General features: G+C 45.9%; 2 protein-coding genes across 6 annotated transcripts; one reads left to right on the top strand and one right to left on the bottom strand.

The window, feature by feature from the left end:
* The first annotated feature begins 1,687 nt into the window (after nucleotides 1–1,687).
* On the top strand, nucleotides 1,688–2,884 carry LOC137889077 (protein EOLA1-like). The gene is given in 3 exon segments (XM_068732704.1): nucleotides 1,688–1,757; nucleotides 2,011–2,274; nucleotides 2,539–2,884. Coding segments are annotated over 2 exon segments (474 nt in total). The 5' UTR covers nucleotides 1,688–1,757; nucleotides 2,011–2,012; the 3' UTR covers nucleotides 2,751–2,884.
* LOC137889058 (UDP-N-acetylglucosamine transferase subunit ALG13-like) lies at nucleotides 2,871–16,571 on the bottom strand. Of its 5 annotated transcripts, none has more exons than XM_068732661.1 (25): nucleotides 16,394–16,571; nucleotides 13,706–13,789; nucleotides 11,652–11,702; nucleotides 11,351–11,397; nucleotides 11,157–11,229; nucleotides 11,000–11,081; nucleotides 10,734–10,899; nucleotides 10,329–10,392; nucleotides 9,742–9,859; nucleotides 9,537–9,601; nucleotides 9,066–9,166; nucleotides 8,897–8,982; nucleotides 8,106–8,379; nucleotides 7,844–7,951; nucleotides 7,592–7,742; nucleotides 7,262–7,433; nucleotides 7,149–7,184; nucleotides 7,006–7,061; nucleotides 6,830–6,898; nucleotides 5,440–5,557; nucleotides 5,211–5,330; nucleotides 5,033–5,073; nucleotides 4,833–4,950; nucleotides 4,037–4,141; nucleotides 2,871–3,610 (listed from the first exon to the last, which is right to left on the bottom strand). In XM_068732661.1, the coding sequence occupies exons 1-25, from the start codon at nucleotides 16,511–16,513 to the stop codon at nucleotides 3,294–3,296; spliced, it is 2,742 nt and encodes a 913-aa protein (XP_068588762.1). In that variant the 5' UTR covers nucleotides 16,514–16,571; the 3' UTR covers nucleotides 2,871–3,293. The 5 variants fall into 5 exon arrangements, with proteins under 5 accessions (XP_068588762.1, XP_068588772.1, XP_068588783.1 ...); XM_068732671.1 differs by having other exon boundaries at nucleotides 7,844–7,948; XM_068732682.1 differs by lacking the exon at nucleotides 7,149–7,184.
* Nucleotides 16,572–16,985: the final 414 nt, after the last annotated feature.

Genomic DNA, 16,985 nt, shown 5'->3' with positions numbered 1-16,985 from the left:
ACCATGTCAGTGGGCATTAGTATAAATGATCTGTCTAGAGCTTTTACATGAGAATCAGGTTAAATGTTACAATGAATGCTTCACACTACAATCTAAATTTACAGAAGAGCTTAAAATGAAAACAGTGTCAAATTAAAGTGTTCAAGTAAAAACAAATGACACTGCTGTTCTGTTAACTTTATGTAAGTCCAAATACAATCAGTAGGACACTGTAGGGAGTTGAACTTCGTCACAGTAAACTGACAGTCTGTTATATTTCAAACATTGAAGTGCATTCATGCACATTCATTTTCTTAAAGATCTTAACAGGCTTACATCTATGATTGTATTGGAGGTACACTTAAAACATTTGAGGCTTAAGACCTGGCAACATGATCTTGCTACGCTGCAGGTCGACGCAGGAAAAATCATTTAACTAGTGCACGCAGTGTATGACGGTCACAGAAATGTATGGCCACGTCAAGCAGAGTCCTGCCAGTACCCTCGACGTGCGTGAAGTTGCGAGGGCCCGATCAATGCTGCTTGCAGCTTTAATTGTATTTGTATTACTTATAGCACTAACTGTTTTTCTTGTTTCTGTACTTTGGCTCTGAGTTATGCTCTGCTTCATGCTCTTAGATGCTTGTTTAAAGGAAATGTACTTATGACTTCTGGTGATAGTTCTTTTGATTACCAATGTTGATGCACTTATTGTAAGTCGCTTTGGATAAAAGCGTCTGCTAAATGACTGTAATGTAATGTAATATAAATACTTAGATGATGTCATTTCTTACAAATTGTTTGTTTGCTTATTGTTTGTTATGAACCTCACTGACTTGTCTCATTATACAGTTAACCAGAGATGAAGGCGTCTCATCTCATCTCAGGAGATTTATTTCAACATGTTGAAGTTAACATTCCACTGATAGCTACAACATCGATTAATGATGTGCATAATAAACCATTCTGGGTGATATGTGTTGTTTTGATACATTTTAAATACTTGAATGGCCGAAGAGGGGAACTGTTGTTCTTTTAGATATAACTTGTATCCCTTAATCCTGATCCCAGTCTAAAAGAGTCTAGAACCACAGCTAGAGGTTAAAAGAGAAGAGAAAGTAAACTTAGTATGTTAACTAGGTAACTGATTCAGTAACAATACAGTGAAATATTACAGAGAAAACATGACAAACTTAGGACAGTAGACGGTCCACAAACATATGCATAAGCTCTTTATGTTAGATAACCGACCAATGAAAATTTAAACATAGAAGAAACAAAAGTACATGGACCTGAAGACCAGCGGGAGGTTCTAACGTTTTTGTAGTACGAGTGACTCGAGTCACTCAAGGGGGAATGTGGGAGAAGAATGTTTGTGTCTTGATTTGTGTAAAATCAATTTTCCCATTTTCCCAAAAATCACGAACGGAGCAAAATCGCCCCATTCACTTGTTAGAGTGATGACATCACGGTCAGAGTGGAGCAGAGCAGGAAAATATTCTGTGACTTTTACAAACAAATTGCTCCAGTCACAGTTTATACTCTCTATTCACCATTTATGGCCAAAATTATAGGAAATATTGTCACACACAACTGTCTATGGAATCCACACGCGCACACACACACACACACACACACACACACACACACACACACACACACCTGTGGAGGGCAGCAGAGCTGCGCATTGTTTAACGTGAAGAAGAAACTCACTCGGACCGGAAGTGAGTGAAAGCAGCGGGAACAACAGAAGAGAGACGTGAATACTTTACTGACCGGTAACGATGAACATTAACGGACCGTTTCTCTCTCCGGACAGTTGCTCCTTTAGTACCGTGTTCTAACGTTCTACCAGACTCCATTCAGAGAGCTGCTCCTTTAGTGTTCCTCTGTCTAGAACCAAACACTAATTCATTAAAGAATACATGATCACAGTGAATGTGTTACTGTAATAACGGTCAAACATTTATATTAATGAAATAATTAAACGTATTAACATCGTGATTTGTTAAAGGTGCGCTTGTTTTGCAGACATGTCGCTCCAGGTGCGGTGCTTGTCGTTCCGGCAGCCGTACGCAGGTCTGGTTCTGGACGGGCTGAAGACGGTGGAGAGCCGCTGGAGGCCCCTGCTGGCCCCGCTGGAGAACCAGACCCTGGCGGTCCACATCGCCTAGCGGGACTGGGACCAGGATGAGGACTGGAGGGCGGTGCTGAGCGGCCCGCTGGGGATGAACCGGGTCCAGATACGAGCGCTCCTGGACTCCGGAGAGAGGTTCGGCCGCGGCGTGGTGGCAGGTGGGACGTGTATGGAAACCCATTACTGTTAGTAAAAATAAAATTTACATTAAAAAAAATACAAGAACTAAAGAGAAACTATGAGATTTAAAGTCTTAACTGAGATTTAAAGTCTTAACTGTGAGATTTTTTGTGAGATTTTTTGTGTTTTTAGTTTTGTTTCTGGTGGAATGGGCTTCCATAGAATGTGACGTCAGTCTGTGTTTACGAGTCGTCCCTGAAGGCATCATCACCTCACCTGTGACGACTACCTCTTTTTTTAAGGATTGGTGGATGTGGGCGGGACCTGGCTGTGCCCCACCTCCCTGCAGGAGGAGGAGGAGCTACGGCCTCTGGAGCGGTCGGCTGTTCTGATTGGTCTACAGGAGAAACACCTGACTCACCTGTCCAACCCCCGCTGGCTCAGGGGGCCTCTGAGGACCCGGGGGGGTCGGGACCTCTGGACTGTGGAGATCCCCCCCGAGCTGTTACCTTGACGACAACGAGACACGCGTTTAAATCCAAATAAACTGAGGATGCTAGCCTGTTAGCACGTGAAGACATGAGAACGGTCATGTGACCCGACAGGAAGCATCATCATCTGCTGGTGAAACACAAACTTTATTAAAACAAAAAAACAAAAACAAACAAACTCAACACAAATAGATCCCTCATCAATAAACAGGGACTGGCCACGCCCCCTCTCTTCTCTGATTGGCTGGCTGACAAAACATGAGAACTCTTGACGTTGTTGTAGGTTCTCTAAAAAAAAAAAATAACGAACCTTTTGAACAGGAAGTGATTCACTTCGAATTCACTTAGCCACCAGCTAACATTTAGCATGTGAAGCTAACACAGGAAAACTACAGTTCAATTTAGATTTTTAAAACGTCTATTCAACATTAAAATGTTTACTTTGTTTTGGTCTTCTTGGCTCTTTATTATTATTTTATTGTTTGATAAACAAGGTTTTCCTGCTGACTTGTTAGCTGCTAGCCCTGTTCATTGAACACAAATGTTAGATGGGGGGGGGGGGGAACTTAGTGGGGGGGCGGCGCTGTGATGTAACCGACCACGTGGGCGGAGTTAGGGGCGGGGCAGTAGACCCGCTGTGCGTGGCCTCCAGTCTGCAGCGCCCCCCAGTGGGCGGAGGGGGGGAGGCAGTAGGAGGAGTGATGGGTGAGGTGAGGGGGAGGGGCCGAGGGCAGGTAAGTGGCGGGGGGCGAAGTTTTGTACGGCAGGTGCAGCAGCGACGGAGAGGGGAGGGGCGTCTGATCCTGGTACAGGAGAGAGGGGGCGGTGCCTGGAGGAGCGGGGCTAGTCGATGAGGAGGAGCCTTCTCCTGAGGGGGCGGGGCCTGATGGAGGAGACAACAGATCACATTAGATCAGAGGAGCCTCCAGTGATGTCAGTCGAGTCAGAGATGAGTCCTCATCACAAGGCGTGGTCATCGATGACCTCATGTTTAATCTAAAAACTTCTTGTGTGATTGATAATCATCATAATCTTTGTTATTAATAATACGATTAATATTAACCAATAATGACCATAATAATATCAAAGCTTATTTGTATAACAATACAACCTACCACACTGCTGTCAGCAGGGAGAGGTGCATTGTGGGTAATGTAGGCAGCAGGTTTTGAGAAGGAAGAAGAGAGATATATATATATATATACACACACACACACACACACACACACACACACACACACATATATACGCACACAAATACACATATACACACACACATCTTCACTATATGACACAACAGAGTACAGACCGCCGCTGTGTCCGTCAGTCTGTCCGTCTCCTGCCCTGGTGGATTCTGGGTAATAGGAGGGGGGTTGATGGAGTCCTCCTGTTTCAGGGTACAAAGGAGGGATGGCTGGGGGGGCAGAAGTATAATGTATATAATAATTAGTGCTGGGCAACGATTACAATGTTTAATCTTGATTAATCTCACTGTTGTGCACAAAGTTCAATAATGAATTAAAAGTAGTGTATTACTCACTTGTATTTTAAAGTACTGCTATATGAACAGAAGTACAATAACATTTGGTTTGAATCACTTTAAACAGATCAGGTTCTTGTTAACAGCAGTATTCTTCACACGGTTATATTTCTACTATCTGTGCTCAGTGTGTGACTGTATTTAAACCTTCCACTGCTGTGCAACATGAATACAATGTTCCACACGTTTCAGCAACATGTGTTCTTCTGTCTTCATACAGTCAGAGCATGTGAACGCAGCTCCCACTGAACCAACTCATGAACCAACTCAAACTAACTCATTAACTCACTCAAACCAACTCATTAACTCACTCAAACCAACTCATTAACTCACTCAAACTAACGCATTAACTCACTCAAACCAACTCATTAACTCACTCAAACCAACTCATTAACTCACTCAAACTAACGCATTAACTCACTCATTAATTAAGTACAGTAAAAAGTGTCAGTTTGACATTTGACAATAAGAGCTGAGGATGCTGCTGATTGGTGGTCACACCTCCACCAATGAACTGACAGCTCTCTCTCACCCAGCAGCCAATCAGAGAGTGAGTAGGTCTTACCATGCAGGGGGGGCTCCTGGTTCAGGTAGGGGGTGTAGTGCTGGTAGGAGTAGGAGGCCTCCGGCGAGGTGGCGGGGTACGCCTGCTGCTGCTGCTGCCAACAGCTCTGATGGTACCACTGTAGAGGAGGAGGGGGGGGGGGGGTTAGTTAGTAAATAGTTAAGGGGGGGGGGGCCGCGCAGAGTTAGTTATTCTCTTACCTGGACTCCTAAGTTGAAGTAATACTGGAGAACTCTGCAGTCTATACACACACACACACACACACACACACACACACACACACACACACACACACACACACACACAAGCCAGGAAGTGAGACGACAAGCTGCAACAAAAAGTGACACAGTGTGTTGTTTATGTTGGTTGACCTCTGACCTCGGGGTAAATCGTTGCCATTAGGGTCATAGGAGTAAGGGGGCGGAGCTACCTTGGTGCAGACAGGCTCACCTAACTCATTAACCAACCAAGGAGAAGAGGCTGGAATCGCCATGGCAACTAAGAACAGAAAAAAAACAAAACACAATCACATTTGTTGTATTGCTGTGTGTGTGTGTGTGTGTGTGTGTGTGTGTGTGTGTGTGTGTGTGTGTGTGTGTGTGTGTACCTGAGCGTGTCTGTGTGCCTGCCGGCAGGTGGGCAGTTGCAGGTACACGTGATGATGGAGAAGAGGGTGAGGAGGAGGAAGAGGAGGGTGAAGAGCAAATGACTAATGGTTTCACTACCTGAAAAAACACACACACACACACACACACACACACACACACACACACACACACACACACACACACACAGGGATTAGTTCAGAATCAAACCATTTCAGGAAGTTCAGTCGGCTATCGTCGTGTTTTAAGTGAAGAGAAGATCAGATGCGTCGGCCGAGTGACAATGTTGACAACGATGGTGAGAGGGGGGTGAGGAAGAGGATCACGGGACGCAGTCGAGGCGAGGGGACGTTGGCGAGGGGACGTAGGCAAAGGGACATAGGCAAAGGGACGTTGGTGAGGGGACGTTGGCGAGGGGACGTAGGCAAGGGGACGTAGGTAGAGATGCACCGATCCGATATCAATATCTGTATCGGTCCCGATATAGGAAAAAATTCTAGATCGGGTATCGGTGACAATGTGACCGATCCATAAAGGCAAATCTATTCAGTCCAATTATATGCGTTGTGCTCTGCGTAACGTCATGCGCTAGCGAACTGGCCGCATAGATTGTTTTCAAAATGGAGCGAGCTAAAGGATCAGCCATCTGGAACCGGGCAGCCGTTCTCAGTTGTCGGGGATAAGGGATTCCGGCTGCTAGTTAACCACCTGGAACCACGCTACGACATGGTAAGCCGAAAATATTTGTCGGAGACGGCGCTACCTGAACTGCACGGTAAAGTGTGCAAACACATATTGAAGGAGATAAAAGATGTCAAATCGATAAGTTTCACGACAGACATCTGGAGCTCCGACGTTTCCCCTGTGTCACTTTTAAGTTTAACAGCACACTGGCTGGATGAAACTTTTGTGCCACACAGTGCAATATTAAATGCAACAAACTTTCGTGGGTCGCACACCAGCGAAGCGATAGCAGCTAGCCTGAAGGAAATGTTTGACAAGTGGCAAATTCAGTTGAGCAAAATCCACGTGATTCTGAGGGACAACGCCAGCAACATGAGAAAAGCGATGGACAATCTGGGGGCGCGTAGCGTCGGCTGCGTTTTTTAAATCAATTCAGCACTGTTTTTCTCTATTAGATCGGTATCGGCCGATACTAAACCTCAGATATCTGTATCGGTATCGGAAGTGAAAAACGTGGATCGGTGCATCCCTAGACGTAGGTAAAGGGATGTTGGCAAAGGGATGTTGGCGAGGGGACGTAGGCGAGGGGACGTTGGCGAGGGGACGTAGGCAAAGGGACGTTGGCGAGGGGACGTTGGCGAGGGGACGTAGGCGAGGGGACATAAGTGAGACGTAGGCGAGGGCAACATGTGTAAACATGGTGTGTACCTGCTGTGTGTAGCTGTAGTTCATCTCTGGTCTCGGTGGAGAGTCAGCAGTTCCTCTTTCCTGGTCGTCCTTTCAAAATAAGAGAAAAACATGTTTTGTCTCATTTGTAGATTTGAGATGCCACAACACAAACCCAGTATGAAAACATCCAGCAGGTCTGAGGTCAGGTGTGTTACCTGGTTGGTGGAGGGCTCAGCAGCAGAGTAAACACCTGAGGTCTGGTAGTTCTGATCTGAAAACAGGTCACATTCAGACTGCATCACATCTTTTTCTTGTGACCTTGTCCCTTAGTGAAGACTTCCAGGTAAACTTTACTCACCCTGAGTGATGTAGATGTAATCGTCAGTGTACTCGACTGACAGAAACACACACAGTAATCAGATTACATGGAACAACTTCCTGCTGACTCCTCCACAATAAAAGAGGACTTACCCTGGTCCTCCAAAGTACTGGTGTCCTCCTGGTCCTCCTCTGATGAACAGACGGGGGTGCTCCCTGGAGGAGGAGCGGGGGGGAGGGGCCCCGAGCCTCTCTGAACTCTGTAGGAGGAGCCAGTGGGAGGGGGCGGAGCTCCCATGGATGGAGGAGGGGCCACAGTGGGGCCCTGAGAAGGGGAGGAGCCACATTATATTACACAGTCACATGACGCCAAGGAGACATGACAACGAGGAGACATGAGGATGAGACGACAAGGAGACATGGAAACATGAAGACACGACGACAAGGAGACATGAAGATACGACGACAAGGTATTTTCCTCACGGCCAGTGGAGGGAAGACACCGTCGGCGTCGTCCAGCTGGTAGAAGGTGATGGTCGCGTCCAGGTCGGACGGCTCCTCCTCCTCGACCTCCGGGGGGAAACCAAACTGACCGTCTTTATTCATGGCTGCCGCCAGCTGACGGCGACTGCGACTGAACAACAACAAACGACGTTAACCACAAAAGTTTGTGTTTGTGGTAGTCCTGTTAGACTACCACAAAGTCATGGTCACCATGTGTCATGTGATGTTTACCGTGACCTGAAGGCATAGCTCTCGTAGTCATGGTAATATCTCCTGCCAGGGTGGTAATAGGTCAACTGAGGACCAATCAAGTGACGGTTCAGGAAACGGGTGGAGCTTCTGACCGGAATCCATGACACACACACACGCACGCACGCACGCACGCACGCACGCACACACACACACACACACACACACAGAGAGAGAGCGGAGTTCCTCAGACATGTTTGTGACCTACAGGTGACACTCAGGTGTTGGTCTGCTTGAGTCCCACCTGGAGGCTCCGTAGCGAGGAGGTCTGGCTGAGGGATGGTGGTGGTGGTGGTGTGGGGGGGCGTAGGGGTCGTAGGTCATGGCTCCCGGTGACAGGGGTGGGGGCGGGCGGGGGTGGCCCGCTGGCTGGAAGCGGGGGGGCAGGGCGGAGGGAGCCGGGCCTCCGTAGGACGGCGGCGGCATTAGAAGCTCCGCCCCCTTCAACCCGTTGCTGCCACGAGACTTCCTGAAGTAGCGATGACGGTGATGATGTCGCTGACCACGAGGGTCCGTGTCTGGCAGAAGAAACATGGAGACAGTGAGACAAGAAGACATGGAGACATAACGAGACATGGCGACACATAACGAGACATAACGACATAACGAGACATGGCAATACATAACGAGACACAACGAGACATAACGATATACCGAGACATATAGTCAAGGCGACAGTGAGACATGAGGACAAGGAGACATAACGAGCCATGGCGACACATGGTGACACATGGCGAGACACATTGTGAGACATGGCGACGCATAGCGAGACATGGCGACACATAACGAGACATGGCGACACATAACGAGACATGGCGATACATAACGAGACATGGCAACACATTGCGAGACATGGCGACAAGGCGACATGGCAACACGGAGACAAGGCGACGAGGTGACATGGAGACAAGACGACATGGAGTCAGTAGAGACATGAAGACAATAGAGACAGTAGAAACATGGAGTCAGTAGAGACATGAGGTATTAGACCAAACATCTGGAGAGGGGACAAAGTGGACCTCATAGTGAACGAACCCAGGTCTCCCTTTCTGGTGGGAGCAGCAACGTTCCAGGCTGGAACTGGATTGACTGGTTTCAGATCCGTTAGAGGAACCAGTTGTCTGAGACAGAGAAGGACATGTGGACATGAAAGACGTCTTTGTGGTTCTCAGCTCAAGTCAGTTTCAGTCAGGTTGTGTGTTACTTTTCTCCCAGCTCCTCGATGAAGACAGTGACAGCTGATGGGTGTGTTTCTACTTCCTGGATGAAGGCATTGTAGTACTTCCCCTTTGGCTCCAGACGCACCTGAGACAGACACAGATGGAACTATGGAGACACCTGAGGCTGTCTTACAGGAGGACAACGTCCCAGAGACGTCCACATGACAACCATCATGTTGACCTCGATCAAGCCAATTGGTCGATGCAACTCCTTGAGGGAGGTTTCAAAAGCAGGTGAAACACAAGTAGAAAGACTACAAGCACAAAAGACACATGAATCCTTTAGAGAACTACATGTACAAAAGACACGAGACACATCGAATCCTTTAAAGAATTACAAGTACAAAAGATACGAGATACATTGAATCCTTTAGAGAACTACTCTACTGCTGTACTACCAGCAGTACTGATCCTGAAGCAGTATTTGGATATAGTGGTTCCAGTATTAATGTTACCTGACACTTGTCTCCCAGGAAGTACTGCCTCCCTGCAAACACCACGTAGTCCGTCTTCTGCATCTCTGTCAGATAAACATTGATTATTGATTCATATGTTAGAAACCATCATTGTGAGTACATATGAGCTCATATTTAAAACTAAATTATATATACAATATGAATGTTTTGAGGTTTTAAAAAGGTTCCTCTCCAGGACTCGTACCTTTACAGGTGTCCTGCCACACGTCAAACTCCAGGTTTCTGTATGCTTCTCCATCCAGAGACTTCATGACCTTATAAGGAAGAGACAGTCTGGAAGGGGGCGGGGCTTCAGCAGGAGGCTGACCAATTAAAAACAACGGGTCAGGATGAATGCAGCTTTTAGGATTGTATAATAAAACACTTCTATATATTTATCTTGTACCGCGTCTCAGGTCCAGAGTTCTTATCAAGTTTAGTCCTTAAAACAGATAAAGTACTTATTGTAGGTGATCTTAATATTCACGTGGACGTTGATAATGATAGCTTTAGTACTTTATCTCATTATTAGATTTGACTGGCTTCTTGTAAGAGTGAACATGAACCCTCTCGCTGTTTTAAAGCGACACGTTATTCTGGCTTTGAAATAGAACATGTAACAATCTTTTACACTACAACTATAGTTTATTAGACAATTTGATTTTCAGTCAGGATTTAGAGGCGGCTATCTGCAGTGGAAAACAAAATAGAAAAGAACTTGAGTACTCTTCATTAACCACCACAAAACACCCTGATATGGTCACATGACATCATGACGAGTCGGCCCCTCACCTTTGTCTCGGCTGTCACGGTGCGCAGTTTATCGTCTGCAGCTCCAGCCGACTCCGCCTCCTCCCTGTGGAGCAAAACAAACACACACCTGAGTACAACATGATGTCACAGTACAGGTGAGCAGCCATCAAAACACAGAGAACAAACAGGAAGTGACGATGAAGAGTGACTCGGTAAACACAGAACAAACAGGAAGTGACAATGAAGAGTGACTCAGTAAACACAGAGAACAAAGAGGAAGTGATGATGAAGAGTATCTTATTATATTGTCAGTTATAATGATCTACAACACATTTATACAATTTTGACTCAAACTGCTTTTTTGTTAAATGTTTTTGCTGCAGGACTAAAGTTTGGGTGAATGTTGTTTCATGACATCATCTATGTGTATGTTTGTGTGCGTACCTGTGACATCGGTCCTCAGGTGTGTCATACCCAAAGTCGACGTCACTACACACTGATGGGCTGTTTCTATAGCGACGACCTCCGACCCTGAAGGCCTCCATAGCCTGACAGAGCTCCGCCTCCTCAAACCCAAACACCTGAGTGTAGAGCAGCTCATAGAAAAGAGCTACACACACACACACACACACACACACACACACAAATGTTGTACTGTCCCTTTAAAGCTGTCACTCACTCCGAGCCACCAATCAGTGACCAGTACTCACACTGACAGAGGGCAGCAGAGACGGGGTAAGTCCTCGGGTAAACGATGTCATAGTGACCGTTGATGGAGCAACACAGCGTCACCTAGGCAACAAAGTAACAATTGTAGAAAATACTGAGAGATGATTTTTATACAATAAACGACACAAACTTCTTCACCTTGTCAACAAAGTCGTCCTCTGAGATCACCGTGGCTGGTTTCCCCGGGTAACGGTAGATCAGGAAACAACGGCTGCACACAAAACACATTTGTACTACAGACTGCACATGTCTGCAGTCTGCAGTACAAAAGTCTGTAGTCACTGTCTGTAGTCAATGAAAGACTTGATCATGTGTACCTGAGTGTTTCTCACCTGTAGAACTGAGACAGAGCCTTGATCTCCACCTGACCCACTGTCTCCTGAAAACACACCCCACCTGTTACACACACCGCTTGTTACACATACACACCCCGCCTGTTACACACACACACCGCTTGTTACACATACACACCCCGCCTGTTATACACACACACACACACACACACACACACACACACACACCGCTTGTTACACATACACACCCCGCCTGTCTGTCTCACACACACACACACACACACACACACACACACACACACACACACACACACACACACACACACACACACACACTCACCTTAGGGTCCTCCAGACGCTCCAGATATTTCTCAAAAGAACCTTCAACAAACTGAAAGAGTAAACAACCTGGTTAACTAGTGGGTTAGTGTAGGTTAACTAACTGGTTAGTGCCCGTCAACTAGCCGGTCAGTGTCTGTGTGTTATCATAATTATGCAGACGACACACAAATCTACATAACTATATCACCAGCCGACTATAATCCCATACAGGGGCTGCTAAATGCATTGAACAAATCAACAACTGGATGAGCCAGAATTTTCTTCAATTAAACAAAGATAAAACAGAAGTAATTGGTTTTGGTATCGAGGACGAACGATTGAAAGCTTCAATCACTGACATTAAAAACCACAAACCAAGCCAGAAGTCTAGGTGTAGTTATGGATTCAGACCTCAACCTGAACTGCCACATCAAGACAATCACAAAACCAGCGTCCTATCACCTGAAGAACATATCAAGGACTAGAGGACTTATGTCTCAACGTGTCCATCATTTATCTTCAGTAGACTGGACTACTGTAACGGTGTGTTTACAGGTCTCTGTAAAAAGTCAATCAGAATGCTGCAGCTGATTCAGAGTCCTCACTAAGACCAAGAAAGTGGATCACATCACTCCAGTTCTGAGGTCTTCACTGGCTTCCTGTCCAACAAAGAACTGACTTTAAAATCCTGCTGTTGGTTTATAAAGCACTGAATGGTTTAGGGATCTGCTGCTATCTTATGAACCATCCCGACCCCTCGGGTGGTCTGGGACCGGTCTACTTTCTGTTCCCAGAGTCAGAACTAAACATGGAGAAGCAGCGTTCAGTTCTTCTACTCCACATATCTGGAACAAAGTCCCAGAAAGCTGCAGGTCTGCTGAGACCCTCAGCTCCTTTAGATCCAGACTGAAGACTTTTCTGTTTGCTGCTGCCTTTAATAACTGAACCAGATTCAAGGATATTAATCAACCTCCTGCATTTTAATACTGTATTTTATTTCTTAAACTGCGTCTTAGTGTTTTAATGACTGTTTTTAATGTTTCTAGGAATGTTCTTAATTGTTTTTAAATCTTTTCTTTTGTCTTGTGTTTTGATGCTTTTAATGGTTTTATGTGAAGCACTTTGAATTACCTTGTTGTTGAAATGTGCTATACAACTAAACTTGCCTTGCCTGTCCACGAGCCGGTCAATATCTGTCCACTAGCCGGTCAGTGCCTGTCAACTAGCCGGTCAGTGCCTGTCCACTAGCCGGTCAGTGCCTGTCAACTAGCCGGTCAGTGTCTGTCAACTAGCCGTTCAGTGTCTGTCAATTAGCCGGTCAGTGCCTGTCCACTAGCCGGTCAATATCTGTCCACTAGCCGGTCAGTGCCTGTCCACTAGCCGGTCAATGCCTGTCCACTGACCGGTCAGTGTCTGTCAACTAGCCGGTCAGTGCCTGTCCACTAGCCGGTCAGTATCTGTCCACTAGCCGGTCAGTGCCTGTCCACTAGCCAGTCAGTGTCTGTCAACTAGCCGGTCAGTGCCTGTCAACTAGCCGGTCAGTGCCTGTCAACATCTGTCCACTAGCCGGTCAGTGCCTGTCCACTAGCCGGTCAGTGCCTGTCCACTAGCCGGTCAATGCCTGTCCACTAGCCGGTCAGTGCCTGTCAACATCTGTCAACTAGCCGGTCAGTGCCTGTCCACTAGCCGGTCAGTGCCTGTCAACTAGCCGGTCAGTGCCTGTCCACTAGCCGGTCAGTATCTGTCCACTAGCCTGTCAACTAGCCGGTCAGTGCCTGTCCACTAGCCGGTCAGTGCCTGTCCACTAGCCGGTCAGTATCTGTCCACTAGCCTGTCAACTAGCCGGTCAGTGCCTGTCAACTAGCCGGTCAGTGCCTGTCCACTAGCCGGTCAGTATCTGTCCACTAGCCTGTCAACTAGCCGGTCAGTGCCTGTCCACCAGTCGGTCAGTGCCTGTTCACTAGCCGGTCAGTGTCTGTCAACTAGCCGGTTAGTGTCTGTTTACCAGCAGGTTAGTGTATGTTAATTAACTAGTAAGTGTCTGTTAACTAGCTAGTTAATGATGTAACATACCGGTTCAAAGTTGCATCTGTTGGCTCTCATGAAGTCGGCGCAGTCCTGACGGATCCTCTGATGGTAGTTCTGAGAGTAATACAACTACACACACACACACACACACACACACACACACACACACACACAGGTAGTTGACACCAGATGTGCTGAGTAGTACAGGTGTGTAGCACACAAACACACACACACACACACACACACACACACACACACACACACACACACACACATATATATACACACACACACACACACACACACACACACACACACACACACACACACACACACACACACACACACACACATATACATACATACATACATACATACATATACACACACACACATATATATATATATACATACATACATACATACATACATATATACACACACACATATACACATATATACATATACATATATATATATACACACCGTATTTTCCGCACTATAAGGCGCACCGGATTATAAGGCGCACCTTCAATGAATGGCCTATTTTAGAACTGTTTTTATATATAGGGCGCACCGGATTATAAGGCGCATAGAATAGAAGCTACTACAGTCAAACGTTTGACTGGGGTTGCATTATGCATCCACTAGATGGAGCTGTGCTAAAGGGAATGTCAACAAAACAGTCAGATAAATCATTCAGTCAAACTCAGTCAAGCGGTAAGCACAGTACCGGTGTTTACCGCTATTACTTCGGCGACGCCCCTGACTACGGTAGCCGTAATGCTGCAAGCGGTGCGGCTTTGTAGTTTACCAGTCGTACTGAAACATTTTGACAGAGCGCCGTGTACAACCAGTATGGATCAACCAATTAACCAATTGATCCATATATAAGGCGCTCCGGATTACAAGGCGCACTGTCGTTTTTTGAGAAAATTAAAGGCTTTTAAGTGCGCCTTATAGTGCGGAAAATACGGTGTGTGTGTATATATATATATATATATATATATATATATATATACATATATACATATATACAGTTGTGGTCAAAAGTTTACATACACTTGTAAAGAACATAATGTCATGGCTCTCTTGAGTTTCCAGTTATTTCTACAACTCTGATTTTTCTCTGATAGAGTGATTGGAACAGATACTTCTTTGTCACAAAAAACATTCATGAAGTTTGGTTCTTTCATGACTTTATTATGGGTTAACAGAAAAAGTGATCAAATCTGCTGGGTCAAAAATATACATACAGCAACATGAATTAGCAATTTTGGTGACTTAGAAAGTTGTGTCAATGAAATGAGCTTCATAGCATGGCCTCTTAACTTCTTGTGAGTGATTATGAGTGACTACAGCTGGTGACTTCTCTGAGGCCATTTAAATAGGGCTCATTGGATACAAACGCCCACAAACGCTACAATGGGAAAGTCAAAGGAGCTCAGCATGGATCTGAAAAAGCGAATCATTGACTTGAACAAGTCAGGAAAGTCACTTGGAGCCATTTCAAAGCAGCTGCAGGTCCCAAGAGCAACAGTGCAAACAATTGTTTGTAAGTATAAAGTGCATGGCACTGTTTTGTCACTGCCATGATCAGGAAGAAAACGCAAGCTATCACCTGCTGCTGAGAGAAAATTGGTCAGGAGGGTGAAGAGTCAACCGAGAACCACCAAAAAGCAGATCTGCCAAGAATTAGAAGCTGCTGGAACACAGGTGTCAGTGTCCACAGTCAAGCGTGTTTTGCATCTCCATGGACTGAGAGGCTGCCGTGCAAGAAGGAAGCCCTCGCTCCAAAAGCGGCACCTTAAGGCTCGACTGAAGTTTGCTGCTGATCACGTGGACAAAGATAAGACCTTCTGGAGGAAAGTTCTGTGGTCAGACGAAACAAAAATCGAGCTGTTTGGCCACAATGCCCAGCAATATGTTTGGAGGAGAAAAGGTGAGGCCTTTAACCCCAAGAACACCATGCCTACCGTCAAGCACGGTGGTGGTAGTATTATGCTGTGGGGCTGTTTTGCTGCCAATGGAACTGGTGCTTTACAGAGAGGAAATGGGATAATGAAGAAGGAGGATTACCTTCAAATTGTTCAAGATAACCTAAAATCATCAGCCCGAAGGTTGGGTCTTGGGCGCAGTTGGGTGTTCCAACAGGACAATGACTCCAAACGCACATCAAAAGTGGTAATGGAATGGCTAAATCAGGCTAGAATTAGGGTTTTAGAATGGCCTTCCTAAAATCCCATTGAGAACATGTGGACAATGCTGAAGAAACAAGTCCATGTTAGAAAGCCATCAAATTTAACTGAACTGCACCAATTCTGTCAAGAGGAGTGGTCAAAGATTCAACGAGAAGCTTGCCAGAAGCTTGTGGATGGCTACCAAAAGCGCCTAATTGAAGTGAAAATGGCCAAGGGACATGTAACCAAATATTAGCACTGCTGTATGTATATTTTTGACCCAGCAGATTTGATCACTTTTTCTGTTAACCCATAATAAAGTCATGAAAGAACCAAACTTCATGAATGTTTTTTGTGACAAAGAAGTATCTGTTCCAATCACTCTATGAGAGAAAAATCAGAGTTGTAGAAATAACGGGGAAACTCAAGAGAGCCATGACATTATGTTCTTTACAAGTGTATGTAAACTTTTGACCACAACTGTATACACACGCACGCACGCGCGCGCGCTAGCGCCGCTCTGACCCCCCCCCCCCCCCCTAAACGGACTCACCTGTTCGGACACGGCTCTGAACAGACTGGACGCGTCTCGCGCCACCATCTTCCGGTAGAGGCCTAGACTGCACAGGTACTCGTCCATGCTGACGAAGTACTTCTTCAGGCCTTTCTGCATCCCGGTACTCACGGTAAACTCGGTAAACACTCGCTCCGGTTTCAGACGCCGCTGCACGAGCCGCTGCCGTCTTCTTCTTCTTCTTCTTCTTTAAATTTGATTGGCGGGTCGCAACCAACTTGAATAGGTGCATACCGCCACCTACTGTACCGGAGTGTGCAGTTTCAGAGTAAAAGTTTCATTACTGTTCTTAAAAAATAATTAAATAAATTCAAACGCATAAATAAATACATAATACTACTAATAATATTTACCTAATCAACACCTGCTAACAACTAAATTCTACGGTCTAATCCCGTTTCTTTAAGAAATCTCAATAGTGCCCTGCAACACTCACGCCATTCTTCGTCCACTACAAGAACTCCCTCCAAACTCCACCTCCGTCCCAATTGACGAATTTTTTTGCTTCAAGATGTTCCTTTCTGAATTGTATCTTCGACATTTTAGGATAACATGCTCCACGTCTTCAGTG

The sequence above is a fragment of the Cebidichthys violaceus genome, unplaced genomic scaffold, assembly GCF_023349555.1.
Source record: "Cebidichthys violaceus isolate CVI_PGR_0920_01 unplaced genomic scaffold, fCebVio1.0.p SCAF_107, whole genome shotgun sequence".
Taxonomy (NCBI): Eukaryota; Metazoa; Chordata; class Actinopteri; order Perciformes; family Stichaeidae; genus Cebidichthys; species Cebidichthys violaceus.
This window is presented reverse-complemented; position numbering and strand designations above follow the sequence as displayed.